This window comes from Balaenoptera borealis, assembly GCF_965194805.1.
Source record: "Balaenoptera borealis genome assembly, chromosome: 11".
NCBI lineage: Eukaryota > Metazoa > Chordata > Mammalia > Artiodactyla > Balaenopteridae > Balaenoptera > Balaenoptera borealis.
Genome location: NC_138868.1, coordinates 108,020,141 through 108,035,183, shown reverse-complemented (window position 1 = coordinate 108,035,183; position 15,043 = coordinate 108,020,141). Strand labels below are relative to the sequence as shown.

The 15,043-nt window shown below is 43.8% G+C and overlaps 1 protein-coding gene across 7 annotated transcripts in view; it reads right to left on the bottom strand.

The window, feature by feature from the left end:
* The window catches only part of APLP2 (amyloid beta precursor like protein 2), a 70,000-nt gene extending 62,999 nt beyond the window's left edge, over positions 1–7,001 (bottom strand). For 5 of the 7 annotated variants that reach the window (XM_082343100.1, XM_082343103.1, XM_082343102.1 and 2 more), the window contains exon 1: positions 6,796–6,938. In XM_082343100.1, coding sequence (XP_082199226.1) covers positions 6,796–6,900 — 105 coding nt within the window. In that variant the 5' untranslated portion in view covers positions 6,901–6,938. Of the gene's footprint in view, positions 1–6,795 lie in introns of all 7 variants that reach the window. The other 2 variants (XM_082343101.1, XM_082343105.1) reach the window with 2 other exon arrangements.
* Positions 7,002–15,043: the final 8,042 nt, after the last annotated feature.

Here is a 15,043-nt window from a genome sequence, read left to right as displayed (position 1 = left end):
GGAGGGGGAAGTGGGGGAGGGGAATGTTCTACTTCTTGACCTTGGCAGTGGTCACGCAAGTATGTTTTACGAAAATACATTGAGCTATATAACTTTTTTTCCTTTGTGTATTTAAATTTTTAAAAGCTCAAAAGTATTCCAGGCTTGAGACGTGGGTGGAGAGGGCTGCAATGTTGCCTTGAGCGCTCGGCACCTTCACGAGCACAGGGTTACCCTTACTTTCAGTTCAAATATCTGAGCATCGTTGCCTTCTACAATCATCCTAACATGCTCGAACAATTAGCACTCTGCACTGATAAATATTTATTACAACTCTAAGAGCCTGGGTAAGTTTCTTCGGAATCCAGAGAGATGAAGGGGGTCTCTCTCAACACGAAAACATGAGTGGGAATGCTGAATTCCCAACTCAAGGTAAGAGTTACTTCTGGAAAGGAAGGTTAATGGGATGGGGGAAAGTTCAAAGGAGGCCTAACAATGTTTTATTTCTCTACTGATGATGTTTTAGTTCTTTAAAAAAAAACAAACAAACAGGCTAAAGCAAATACAGAAAGTGCTAAAATTTAAAAAAACTGGGTGGTGGATATGAGTATCTTTTATATATTTACTGTACTATGTTGGTCATATTCATAATTAAAGGCTCCTATACTCTTCACACTCTTACTGGCTCATTTCTCCAGGTAAAAATTCTGCTTCAGCCTAGGTAAGTCATCTATTTAGCCTTCCAGAGCCAATATATAAAAATTTGACAATGCTTACATTCTTCACCAACACTAAATCCCACGTTTTCTTCTTCTCCAGGCTAATTACCTCCCTTACAAATTTTTACATACTTCTCCATTCCTGCCTTTCTGTTCTGGATGGCAATATCCCTCAAAAGGATGTGCCGAGATCCTGACAAATCACCTGAGAGGTTCCTTTGAGGTCTCAATTTCACCGGCAAACTTTTAACTCACAGATCATTTAGGTAAGAATAAATTCATTCTTTTTCTTTCCAGCCAGCCTAGCTATATAACCTCCCAAACAGATAATGCCCTGGTAGCAGATGTTGGGTTGCTATCTACCCAACATCCACAGCCCTCTTTTCCAACAGAACCCAGTGTGCAGTCTAAGCCTATCACAGCACCACCATCCCCTCCCCACCCATGACTGGTGTGGCTGGAAGCACCTGATATAATTCTGTACAGTAAGACTTGAGGGGTCTTGTGCTGATGCGCTCTGAGAAAGCCGCACAATCCTCTGGATGTTATCAAATCGAAGCACGTGTTCTGAAACTGCAACAGCCATTCTGCAGCCACAGGAGGCGTGAGGCTGAGGAAGGCAGAGTAGAAAGGTTGTGCTGAGCTATTCGATTAACCCACACCACAGGTGCCCCACTCCAAATGCTGATTGACTTTTTTCTGGACCACAATCTTATTCCAGTCATGTTGGTTACTGTGTCAGCCTCTTCCTAATAGTTTGTCTATCAACTTGGCCAATGATCATAGATCTGGTGCCAGTAACCTTGTCTCTTCCAAAGAATCCCATACACTGATTTTGGTAAGATTCCCCACAAGTGGTCACCGTTTCTTTCCTTAAAATTTATCAGAATACAAAGATAGAACAAGCTTACCCCTCTTAAAAAAAAAAAGAGAACTTGCATATTATATTAAAAGGCATTAGACGTTTTTTTTAAAACCTATGGAAAATGTAAAAAGGCAAAGTCCCCTGTAATTACATCCTTCAAAGATAACCACTGTTAGCAGTTCGGCATATATTGATTCATGATAACATTACAACATCTATGAAATTAGCTTCTTTTAAAGAAAATATTCACATCAGGTTTTTTGATAGTGGAGAAAACAGGTAGACAGGAGTAAAAAGAAATCTGCAACCAAAACACCCTGATATAGAAGAAAGAGTGAGCGACAGACTCCGAATAAGACAGACCAATTTTCACCCTGGCCCTGCTGCACTGCCTTGAACCCTCTGCCTCACCTGACTCCCGTTTTAGGTATGGATACGAATACCTACTTCACCAGACTTTTGAGGACTTACATAAGATAATGTCCCCAGATGAGTTCTGTTGGCTTTTTGTTTGCTGGAGTTTGTTTTTCTCTACCTGCACATAAAAATCCCCTGGGGAGCCTGTGACAATGAGAATCCCAGATATCCTCAATGAGAATCTCTGGGGGTAGGGCCTGGAAATCACATCATGCAAGTGCACTGCAGAGGAAAAGGCCCTATGCATAGTTGCTTTTATTACTGCACTGTTTAGCATCTAACACAGAACCTGGTAGCAGTGTTCAACAAACACCAGTGGGATGAATAACAAATGAAAAGTTGTATTTTAAAAATAGATTATAGTTATGTTTCAAAAAGTTTCATTAAAAAAAAGCCTTCATGATGTTTATTTAAGAAAATTTCTCTCAGCAATAAGGTAGTTAGTTATTAGTTATACTTGATACAAAGGACTGGAACTTGTTTCTATTTGAATGAGCCTACATGGCTCACTTTCCATCCTAGGACATAAACCAAGGTACACTATACGAAACTTAATTAAGAGTCAAGGTAATCTAGTTTATCTCACTAAAAAAAACAACTCATGAAAATTGGATTATGGGCGATTTCGAATTCTCAAATGGCCTCCCTCCACAGACTTTACAGTTACTGTACAAAAATTTATCCCTACTTTTTATCACACAGAAAACTATTTTCTTTCAGTAGTTCATTTTAGAACAATTCAAAATACTAATTGTTAGGTACCAGCTTCAATACGCAATTTATGTGTCACTTTGATATAATGTATGTACCTGAGAGCTCTAGGAGGATACACACCACACCAAAACGTTTACAGTGAGATTTCCCCGGACGACACAATCTCAGATTATTTTTCATTTCTTATTGTTCAAATGCATTTTAAATTTTTACAATGAATATGCACGCCCTATATAATTTTTCTTGTTATTTTAAAAAGAAAATGCAAAACCCCAAGAATTCAGTAAGAGTAATATAATTAAGGAATCTTGAAAGGTTTTTAAGTTTTGATTTTCCAGAGTTGAAACAATATCAGATAAGTTAAAAATATGATTTTTATATTTGGAAAAAAATTAACCCTTCACATATTATTGCCAAGAATTCTAAAGCTCTTTAACAATAACAACAAAAAAAGCATGTTTTCAAATGCTATGAAGGACATTATTGGTTCAGTTGGCAAAATGGAATACAGACAGCAGACTTGATCAAAGTATTGTACCAAAGTTAAATTTCTTTAAGCTGATAACTGTACTAAGCTTATGTAGGACAACTTCCTTGGTTCTTAGGAAATACTCACTGAAGTTTTCAGGGGTAGAGGGACATGATGTATGCAACCTGCTCTCAAAACGGTTCAGCAAAAAATACGTAGTAACAAAATGAATGAAAAAGCAAATGCTGAATAGGAGAAATGTTAAATTGATGAATCTGGGTAAAGGGTATAAGAGCTGTTCGTACAATTTTTATAATTTTTTGTAAGCTTGAAATTATTTCTAAATAAAAATTCTAATTGAAAAAAGTAACAGAAAAATATTCAAAATTGTTCTTAAGATCATACTGGACCAACTTTAAGCAAGACTTTATTGGGGGAAAAAATAGCAACATATTTAAAAATTGTGCTCATAAAAACACTCACGGCAGCACCAACCTTAAGCAAGAAATTAAATTAGCATTGTCCAGTAGATATGAGTTACATATGTTGTATTTTCTAGAAGACACATTAAAATTAGAAGAAACAGGTGAAACTAATTTTAATATATTTTACTTAGCCAATGTGTAATATTATCATTTCAATACACTCAATATGAAAATTATAAATGAGTTAATTTACAAGTTTTTTCATACTAAGTCTTCAAAATTTGGTGTGCATTTTACACCTACAGTACACCTCAATTCAGATGCTAAATTTTCACAAGAAATACTGGATCTGCATTTAGATTTCATAAAATGTATCAAATAGTTTAAAAAGCAGACTCATATACCAAGTTGTTTCAAACACAGTTAAATGTTTTCCAATCACCAGAGTGTTTTTGAATATAAATTAGCTAAAATTAAATAAAATGGAAAGTTCATTCCTCAATCACAGTAGCCACACTGCAAGTGGCTACACTGTGGGACAGCCCAGCTTTAGAGGATGAAACAAACGCCCGCGAAAGGAGGGCCTGATATGCCAAAACTTAGCTCATCACATTTATCAAACGATTTTAACATGGTTATGAGGTTAACAGGCTGATGTCCCTATCGGAGGCATTGGTATCTGTCCAGGTCATAATGTGACATCCCCTCCACCACCAATCAGAAATATCAGCGCAAAGCTTCTTGATCCTCTGCCTCAGACATCATACGTTGAGTTTCCTGAAAATTGACTATCAAAGGGCCCACTCATTGTAAAATGTGGTGGAATGAACTGGCTCTCAGAAGCCTCAATGTCCACTGTACAGAGTGCAGAATTTCAGCACAAATACCGTCTGAGAATCCCACATGGGAGCAGGCCCACGACTGAACTTGTCTCAGATTTAACAGAGGAAGTGACCCTGAGTACAGAGACTTTTTCTTTTAAACAGGTGTAAGAGATTAATTCAGTCAACACCAAGCAACACTCAAGATTTGCCAATCAATAATTCTGTGCCAAGCAATTTGATCAGGGATTTGGCTAGAATCCTTTTGGCTAATCTCAATAAGGACCATCCCAAAGCGAATCCTGATTTAGGCCATCCTCATCTAAATCAAGGCTTAGGCAGTCCTTTGCCTGAAAGCAAATAAACTAAATCAAATTATATACATACGAAGGAAATTCTGCCTCTTGGACAAAAGGAAAAACCATTTGAAAGATAATTTAGCAAGTATGGGCAAAAATACAGTTCCAAAGAAGTTTCATAACACAGCATTCAAAACCCATTTTAGGGAAATGTCTAATTCCTACTTTCTGTCTAGCCAGACTTTCCGATTGAACAATGATGTGGGTAATAATCAAATTTAATCCACAACAGCTAATTCTGATATTGTTCATTTCTCTTTCTCTGCAGGCATCAAGTATTAATATTCCATTTAAACCTGAAAGATGTACTTTAAAATTGATGGACCCTTTTTTGTGAATTCACTAGTGCCTGAAGTTACTCATACCTCTGGGAAGTGAGGTAAAACAGTGTGAACAATGGTTTTTGACATCCTGACCTAAGAGTTAAATTCTATGTTCCATACAAAATCTTCTTCCTTCCCCTCCCATCCCAATGATCTAGCTTGCTTCCCTGCGACACCCTATTGGGGACCAGAGATATAAATCTAACTAACCACTGTGTGGAAACGAAAATAATCCTAATCTAAAAGCATGCGTATATAAACATTAACTATTTCTACTTAAAACTTCTCCCCCCGCCCCCGGCCCCCCAAGAATCAAAGCTTTACGCAGGATGAATACAAACGTTTTAAGCCGTTCCATCGGAGGTTTGTTCTTGATTAGATTTATTCTAATCGTGGAAATATTTACACATTCTGCAGAAGAACACGTTCTAACTGTGGGTTTTTATTAGAAACTTCTCAGTCAATGCCTAAGTAATCAAATCCAGGCTCACTTCTCTCTGAAATTAGCGAACCACGCAGAAATCCATTGTAATTTTTAAAATAGCGAAGGGGGGAAATAAACTACACACCCGAAACATTCCAGTCCGACAGTTCAAGCACTATTTCGAGAAGGCAAGTAAAAATAAAGTCCCACGTCTCCCTCAGGAACAGAAAGGTTTCTGTGAAGCGGCCACGTCCAGGCCACCCTGCAGGACCCACGGACCTCAGCAACGCCGCCTGTCCCCGCGGCCCGACCCCAGCGAATCACCCAGGAGCCCAGGCGCTGGAACATCCTCCCGGCACAGAGATGCCACGGGGTTATCAGGTGCAGAAAAACTACTTACAGCAAAGAAGTACGATTAGACAAGAGTCTTCACAACGTATTCACGGCCACCGCGTCCCTGCTCGCTGAAACCCACCACAAAAGGGAGCAACACAGCACAGCAGCAGAGAGGGGTTTCCCCTTGTTTATTAGACTCAGGCAAACGGCTATATTTAACAATTCCTCCCGAAGGCCCGATGCCAGCGCGCAGGATCTGGAACGCGAGGCACACAGGAAGGAGAGGGCACACCCGCTGCGGGCTGCGGAGCTTCGCCGGTGCAGCCCGAGAGGCGCTCGCCCCGCATCGCGGCACTCCCCCGGCGCCGAGCCGGGACGCCCGCATCCCCGCGGATCGGCCCACCTCGCCAACAAAGGCCGCATCCGCCACTCCCCGGTGGGAAGCCCCGGCGCCGCGCGGGGAGCGCGCTGCCCGCCCCAGCCCGGGGCCAGGGTCTGCACAGCCGCCCCCGGAGCGAGCCCAGCCGCACCGGGTCTCGGGCTGCGGGCCACCCCGGGGCGCACGGCAGAGGCTCGCGTGGTCCCGGGGGAGGGCGGGGTGGGCGTCTGGGCCGCGCGGGGTCCCCAGAGGATGTGGCGCCGCCGCGGGCGGGATGGGGGCTGGGGCGGCCGAGGCGGCCCGCCGCCCCCCGCAACCCCGATGCCTTTCATTTGGCCTCTGCGGCGTCGGAGGCAGCCCGACCTCCAGCGCTAAGCGCTGCGCCAAGCAGGGGCGGGCGGGGGAGGCGCGCCAGACCCGCTGCAGCGCCGGACCACCCCCACCGCCCCGCGCGACGCGCCCCCCCGCCCGGCCCGGACCCCGCGGCCCGCCCGCCCGCCCGCCCGCAGGCCGCGCTCGCTCGCGGGCGCAGGAGAAAGGGCTCGGGCGCTCGCCCGGTGCCCACCTCAATGTAGCCGGCCAGAGCCGCGGCGGGCGCCGTGAGCCCGAGCAGCAGCAGGACCAGGAGTTTGCCCGTGGCCGCGGCGGCCGCGGTCCCGGTGGCCGCCATCCCTCGCCGGGTCGCTCTAGCGCTCGGCGCTCAAGCTCACACACACGGACTCGGGAGCTCACCCCACCGCGACCCAGAAGCATCTGAAGCCTGTTCGCCGCCGCCCCGGGGGTTTTACACCGACCGGAACTGACTTCACAAAACCACGCCCTCCATATCCAGCGCCCAATGCCAGCCCGCAGAACTGCCGCAAGACACCGCCCCTTGTTCAGCCCAGATCCAATCAGGGGACGGAAGGGCCCACACCTCCCGCCGCCCCAGCCGCGCACCCCCGCCCGGCCCCGCCCCCAGCCGCTGACGCCCCGCCCCCGCCGGGACCCCGAGGCCCCGAGACGCGGGGGTGTACGCGGGGGTGTGCGGAGGCTGGGTGGGGGCCTGCAGCTCGGCCCGGGCGGGGGCGCGCTTCGGCCTCTGGAACCGTGCACGGTTGTCTGCCCGCAATGCGCCCGTCTGTTCGCCTGCAGCGGCCTGATACGGACACGCCCCACTCCCCGCCCCTGCGGGGTATTTTCCAGATTCCTCTGGGTACCGCCCTCTTTGGGGTTCTGAAAATGATTTTATTAAAAACAGGATAAAAAAAAAAACCAGGATGAATTGTTCCGAGTCCGGGCAGGTTTGCAGAAGGCCCTCCCCCCGGGCAGAGGAAGGGCTGCCATGAGGCAGCTTTCCTCTGCTTCGACCCCGCGCAGGGCGCGCCCCTTCCTAGCGCGCTGCCAGCCCGGAGCCGGCTTCGCCCTTTCCTCGCCGCTCCGCTCGGCCGTGTTTCCACGCTTTTGACCTCTGTTTATTAGGCCTCATCCTTGCTGTTCCTTCCCAGCGGCCACTAGAGCCCGGGATAGCTTCCTCCCACTGGAGACCAGTAGTGCAAGGACAACGTTGACCTCAAAGCCCAGGTCCCCTTCCTCGTGTATTTTAGGAAAAGATCATTTTTCTTTTTTTCTCCAGTTTAAGATCACTAGCAAGAGACCTGCTTCTCTTTGCCTTCTTGCTCCGCTGCGTTTCCACTTTCAGTCGGGAAACATTCTGCTGCCCGGGTTCACAGCTGGCACGGCCTCGCCGCGGCTGGGGCGCCTCCGGCTTTGTTTCCTTTCAATAGCCGCGAGATTTATGGACCACCCTGTGCATAGTCCTTGCTAGTTTCCAGATGAATAAAGAACAGGGTCTCTACCCCAGGAAACAGACAGTAAAAAGGGAGACACAGCGTCCACGGAGTACACGCAGAGTGCAGCAACGAGGAGAACGCTGGATTTTCCAGCCCCGCTGCGTGACGTGCCCATTCCTGTGGTTGAACAGGCTCTACCCCATTCCCCAGAGACAGCCGGCCCCTTTCCACTGCAGAGCTCTCCCCATGCCTGCACTGTCCTCGCTCCAATATTTACCTGTTGAAAACCTTTTCATCTTCCTCTGCTCGCTTGGAGGTAAAATCATCTGCTTCTGAATACCCAGAGCGCTATTCCCCACTCTGGCACTTGCTCCCCTAGTTATTTCCGAAGCTCTCCTGCCACTGACAAGGCATGGGTATGTAATACTGCAGGGCCCCTCACCCCGGACACCTCAACACATGTTTGTGCAGCGTCACTGAAACCAGTTCTGCTGGGTTCTGGTCCTAGTTCAACGGTTGCTGTGGACTGAAGTGTATCCTCTCCAACATTCACATATGTTGAAGCCCTGACCCCCAATATGATGGTATTTGGAGATGGGGCCTTTGGGAGGTAATTAGGATTAGATGAGGTCATGAGGGTGGGGGCCCTCAAGAGGGGATTAGTGCCCTTATAAGAAGAGACCAGAGAGCTTGTTTCCACCATCCACCCACCCCCATCCCCACGAGGACGCAGAGAGAAGGCCAGGAAGAGAGCCCTCATCATCGGGAAACCAAGCCAGCCAGCACCGTGCTCTTGGACTTCGCAGCCTACAGAATTGTCAGAAAGAAAGTCCTGTTGTTTAAACCACCCAGTCTGTGGTATTTCGCTATGGCAGCCGGAGCTGACCGGCGTAGCTGTATAACTATGGGCAAGCCCTTCATCATGTGGACTATCTTTCCTCCCCTGACAAGTGTAAATATTAAACACCTGTCTTACTTTCCCAATTTGTGTGATTCAATGAAAAATGAATGTACAGTAGAGAAAAGCATGAAGTGCAATTTTCTGTGAAAATATGCATGAAATAGTACCAAGTGACTGTGAAAGTCCTAATTCTGTTGTGGACCCTTGGATGTGTCCTACAGACCCTCTGGGACCTGTTTCCTTGCCCACAAAATCAGGGACTCAACTCAAGGACGTCTAAATTTCTATGAATCTAAATGCTAAGAGAAAAGCAAGTGAAATTCCCTAGGTTCGGAGCAGTGGCCCCAATATTCATGCTTTTGGGACTGTGTATGCAAGGCTGAACTCTAATATCATGGAATAGGGCAAGGAAATGTAGAAAAATGACCTGGGGGTTATCTGTCTAAAATTATTTATGTCCTGAGGACTTCCCTGGTGGCTCAGTGGTTAAGACTCCATGCTTTCAAGGCAGGGAGCATGGGTTTGATCCCTGGTCAGGAAACTAAGATCCCACATGAAATAAATAAATTAATTTAATTAAATAAAAACCTTAATATGTTTTAATTAATTAATTAATTAATTAATTAAAATAGGTCCTGAAAGATGTTTATTTGCATTTTCAGGTCACTGAAGGATCATTAATAAAACTTTGTTGCCCTATTTATCAATGTTCTTTTAAAATGTTACTCTCTTTTTATTAAGTGACACTCACAGGAGCATACTTAGTCTTGCAGTTCTCAAACAATGATTTTTCATCCTAAATATGTTCACGTCAGCGACCAAGTCATTTGAAGAGTACTATGTTTTCACTTCATTACCCTTTGTTCACAAAAGGAAAAGGCCTAAAATAACCTCCTGTTTCTCCTCTCTTCTTAAGAATCAGACTTTCTTGTAAAAGAGTTATCTTTCACGTACACTTAAGATGTGTGCATTTCATTGTTGGGGAAAAAAAGTAGTTTATGTCCCTAAACGTATCCTTATATGAGCAGCACCCACTCATCCATTTGACACTTATTCAGGTGAGTTAAATCCAGGTAGAGCAGCTGCTCCCAAATCAGGATGCTTTTCAAAATCAACTAAGAAGTTTTATAAAAAGGCAAATTCCTAAGCTCCTACCTTGGAAATTTTGAATCACTAAGACTAAGGTGACATAAGAGATTCAATATACATTTTTTTTAAAGCTGTCCAGGGAATTCTAATCCACTAATACTTCTGAGAGCTTGATTCTTGAACATCATGGGTCAGTAAAACAAAATTTTTAAAATTGGAGTAGCATTTAAAGTTACCAGTGTTTCCAGACATAGACAACAGACTTGTGGTTGCCAAGGGGGAGGGAGGATGGGGGAAGGATGGATTAGGAGTTTGGGATTAGCAGATGCAAACTATTATATGTAGAATGGATAAACAACAAGGTCCTACTGTAGAGCACAGGGAACTATATTCAATAGCCTATGATAAACCATAAAAAAGAATGTATACATATGTATAACTGAATCACTTTGCTGTACAGCAGAAACTAACACAACATTGTAAATCAACTATATGTCAATAAAAAAATTTAAAAATAAAAAAATTACCAGTGTTTTAGTTTTCTAAATAAAACGTTGACACAACTGTGTGTTATCACCACTGTTTCATTAAAGAAAGAACATTTAACAACAACAAAAAGTAAGAATGGTCATCATTTTACAATTTAAAAGACAGATACAATGTAAATTTTTGACAACTCACTACATTGCCTTTTTCTCATCACAAATCAGAATGGTGAGTACTTTATAATGGAATGGTCCTGCTCTAACGCAGGTGTTGGAACAATGTAGTATGGGACATGAATATGAACTGGTTATAAGCTTGGCCTTGGCTTATAACTGGTAGCCTTTAAATATACCATACCCAGAATGTATCCTCTCACCCCCAAACCCACCACACCATCCATGACTGACTCAGTACTTAAGACTTGGTTCCAGTATCACCTGCTCATGGAAGTTTTCTGCTCTCCCCTTCTCCTCCAAGGCTGAGCTGATACACCTCCTTTGTGTTCCCCAGAACATTCTATACATACCTCTGACACACTGTTTGTAAACTAAACATTAGTGATTTATTTTCTTTATTGTCTCCTTAATTACATCATGAGTCCCTTGAGGGGAGGAGTCATGTTTGGTTCACTTCTGTATCTCTACAGAGTGGTTGCACTTAATAGACATTCAAAAAAATATTTGCTGAAGGAACACATAACTAAATGAGCTTTACACTCTGGCAGAGAAGATAAAACTTGTGCATGCATAAGTATACTACTAAGTGGAAAGTCATAAACGGCCCAAGAGAACTGTCTGTGCTTTTTAAGGAATAAATTGGGGGAAGAAGTTGGTTACATCTGGCTGAGGACAGCAGGCAAGTATCATAGAAGAGATTATATCTGAGAGTTCCTGTGAATATACAAAGGATGTCCAGGAGAGGACAAAAAGCATGGAAGGAACAATGCAAGCAGAGGCATGGCATTGGAAAAACACAAGGCATGTAAGAGAACACGTGAGTATTTCATTTCTTTGGAGGACAGGGTTTGTAACAAATAGCAAAGGTAAGATGGTTGGTCCGTTTACCTAAAAGATACTGGGGAGCAATAGAAATCTTTGGAAAAAAGATATAATTAGAGTTGGCTTTAGGCAAATTGAGTGTGACAGCCATATGAGGTATGAACCAGAGTCTAGAGGCAAGGAGGCCAACTAGGAGCCTATTGTGATATCAGGGAAAGAGTGATTGTGGGCAGAATGAAGAGAGATGCAGTGGGACTGGAAAGGAGGAGAAGAGGAGGAGGAACAAAAGGAACTTCATGTGTCCAAACATGGTGCCTGGGAGAATATGGTAAGGACAATGCCATTGGCAGAAATGGGGAAAAGATAATGGGGATAGGGGAGTGGAGTTGACGAAATGCCAACAACATCTCCAGCATGAGATACACTGTCATCACTTGGGAAAGAGCTCAGAGAGAGTTTGGAACTAGAATTAGAATTTGGGGATTTACCTAACCCAAAGTTGTTGAAACCATAAGACAGCCAATGGGGACAGCAACAAGAGAGGTAGAAAGAAACCCAGAATGATATATTATTTTTCTGTTTAACCTATGTTTATCATCACAGCATAGAGTCAAAAGCTAGAAAAGGCCAAGTAGGATGAGGACTAAGAAAGCATCACTGAACTTGGAGATCATAGAACCTGGTCACTGGTCATTTCTTTGTAAGTTGTAAAGCTACATGTAGGAAGTAAAGGTTTAAGTGGCTGGTGAGGCAGAGCTAACAAGCACAGTCATATCCTCCAAGATGTTTCCTGCTGAAAGAGCGAGCTAGTGGAGCAGCTCTTGTGGGGTATGGGTAGAGAGTTTTGTTGTTGTTTTTGTTGCTGTTTGCCATTGATAAGAAGCCACTGTGCTGGGGAAGAGGAGTTGCCTGGTGGTCTAGTAGTTAAGATTCCGCACTTTCACTGCCGTGGCCCGGGTTCAATCCCTGGATGGGGAACTGGGATCTCACAAGCCAGGCAGTGCAGTCAAAATAAAAAACAAACAAACAAAAAAACCCAAGAAACCACTGGGGAAGGGGAGAAATTGACAGTGCAAGAGAGACCATTCAGATTTGTAAGATGCGTATCATCCTCATTTTGCAGATGAGGAAACCAAGGCTCAGAGAGGTTAAATAACTTGCCCACAACCAAAACCGGTAACCAGCAGAGAAGGAAATTGAATCTTGGTTTGTGTGACTCAGAAAATTAAGGTCGTCTGCTCACATCATGCTAACCAGCTCCCTAGCAGGTATCAGAAAACATTCGTCTAATAAGTCCCTCCATGGATACATGGAAAATGTATCAATGGCTGGCCATTCTTTCTGCTTGCATTTTTTTTTTTTTAAAGAGGGAAGGATTATTTATTTATTTATTTATTTATTTTTGGCTGTGTTGGGTCTTCGTTTCGTGCTAGGGCTTTCTCTAGTTGCGGCAAGCGGGGGCCACTCTTCAAAGCGGTGCACGGGCCTTTCACTACTGCAGCCTCACTTGTTGTGGGGCACAGGCTCCAGATGCGCAGGCTCAGTAGTTGTGGCTCACGGGCCTAGTTGCTCCACGGCATGTGGGATCCTCCCAGACCAGGGCTCGAACCCGTGTCCCCTGCATTGGCAGGCAGATTCTCAACCACTGCACCACCAGGTAAGCCCCTCTGCTTGCATTTTAAGGTAGCTTTGTGATATTCTGTAAAATCACACTTCTATTCATAAACAGAGAAGCCGCTCTACAAAATGTAACTCAAGAGGAATTAGAAAGTTCCCTAGCTGTCTCCTATTTGTCTCCTGCTTAGAAGGCTTCCATGTTCCCTCTGCCACTGATGTTGAACAGGTGGCATCACTTCTCAGAGGGACACTCTATAAGAAGCAGAACAGGTTTAACCTTGCATGATTTTCACCTTCACCACATGAGTAGGTAATTAAAATTTAAATATTTTAACTTATAAAGACTTTCTTATACCTCCTACTGGTCTAAATTAAAACAGGATCTGGTTTTCAAACAAGTCAAATAGACAAAAATATCAAGTACTTAAAATCAGTACAGGGCACCCAAATTCGATAATGCCAGGGCAGGGTCTAGACATAAGAAAGACTCTGGCCCTGGAGTCTTCATGTAAATATCTTTTGTTTTCAAAGATAATACCGGTTTAACTGATTACAATCTGGGTATGTAGGTGTGGCTGAAATACAGTGCTTGAAAAATAACTTTAAACACACTACACATATGCTACGCTTTGTTTTGCTGGTCAACTGGTTGACAGGCTTGAAGCAAACAAGTTCTGTAAGGTCTAAAACTTACACAGTTTTGGGTGTCCTCATAAAGACAAACGTTAAATTTTCAGAGTCCCTGCGGAGGTCTCAGGGGAGCCCAGGGCAAAAGAGTGATGGCAGAGCTTAATTAACTCTGCAGAAAAGCTGCCTCTGGCTGCAAATCACTTTTGGAGGAGTTGTTATTGCATGTGGCCCTGCCTATTTACCTTCCTTTATTTCCTGTTGTTCCTGAGTCTTCATTTGAAAGGAGCCATCCCAATCCTTGTATTTGGGCTGTTCTGCCTCTATGCTATGGCTATTTTCTCAGCTGCCCATAACGATGCCACATTTTTTTACTGTTCTTGTTTGGTGCTTCTTCGAATGATTTCCTCTGCCTTCAGTGTGGAAAATATAAAATGATGATAAAAACCTCAGCGCTGGAAACTGCTTGCACTAAAAGTTCTTATTGTTGGTGACTTCTACATGGTACTTGCTTTTCAGACAAGCCGATGTGAAATTACTCAGCTTGAGAAGCCCCAAATCAAAGAGTTTGAATATATTTGGGGCATTTTTTTTACCCTGTACAGAAGTCCTTTCATAATGGCTGTAACGGAAGGATGGAGAAACTCACAGTTCTATGATTAGAAATTTTGTCTGGTGGATGGACCTAGAGACTGTCATACAGAGTGAAGTAAGTCAGAAAGAGAAAAACAAATATATAATATTGCTTATATGCGGAATCTAGAAAAATGGTACAGATGAACTTAGTTGCAAAGCAGAAATAGAGACACATGTAGAGAACAAACGTATGGATACCAAGGGGGGAAGGGAGGGTGGGATAAACTGGTAGATTGGGATTGACATATATACACCACTATGTATAAAATAGATAACTAATGAGACCCTTCTGTATAGCACAGGGAACTCTACTCAGTGCTCTGTGATGATCTAAATGGGAAGGAAATCCAAAAAAGAGGGGATATATGTATACGTATAGCTGATTCACTTTGCCGTACAGCAGAAACTAACACATCATTGTAAAGCAACTATACTCCAATAAAAATTAATTTAAAAAAAAAAAGGAAGAAAAAAAAAGAAATTTTGTCTTTATTCGGCTAATCTTCATCATGTATGTGAAGATGGCTCTCATCTCCCATTCTGCCCCCCACTCCAAAGTCTTTTCTTTAATGTAAACAGACTCATTTCTGTAACCATTTTACATGCAACATTGTTACCAGACCTTCTTACCTTCTTTACACCTCTCTATAAATTCCAATTTACTAGTCAACCTCTAAAAATGTAGAC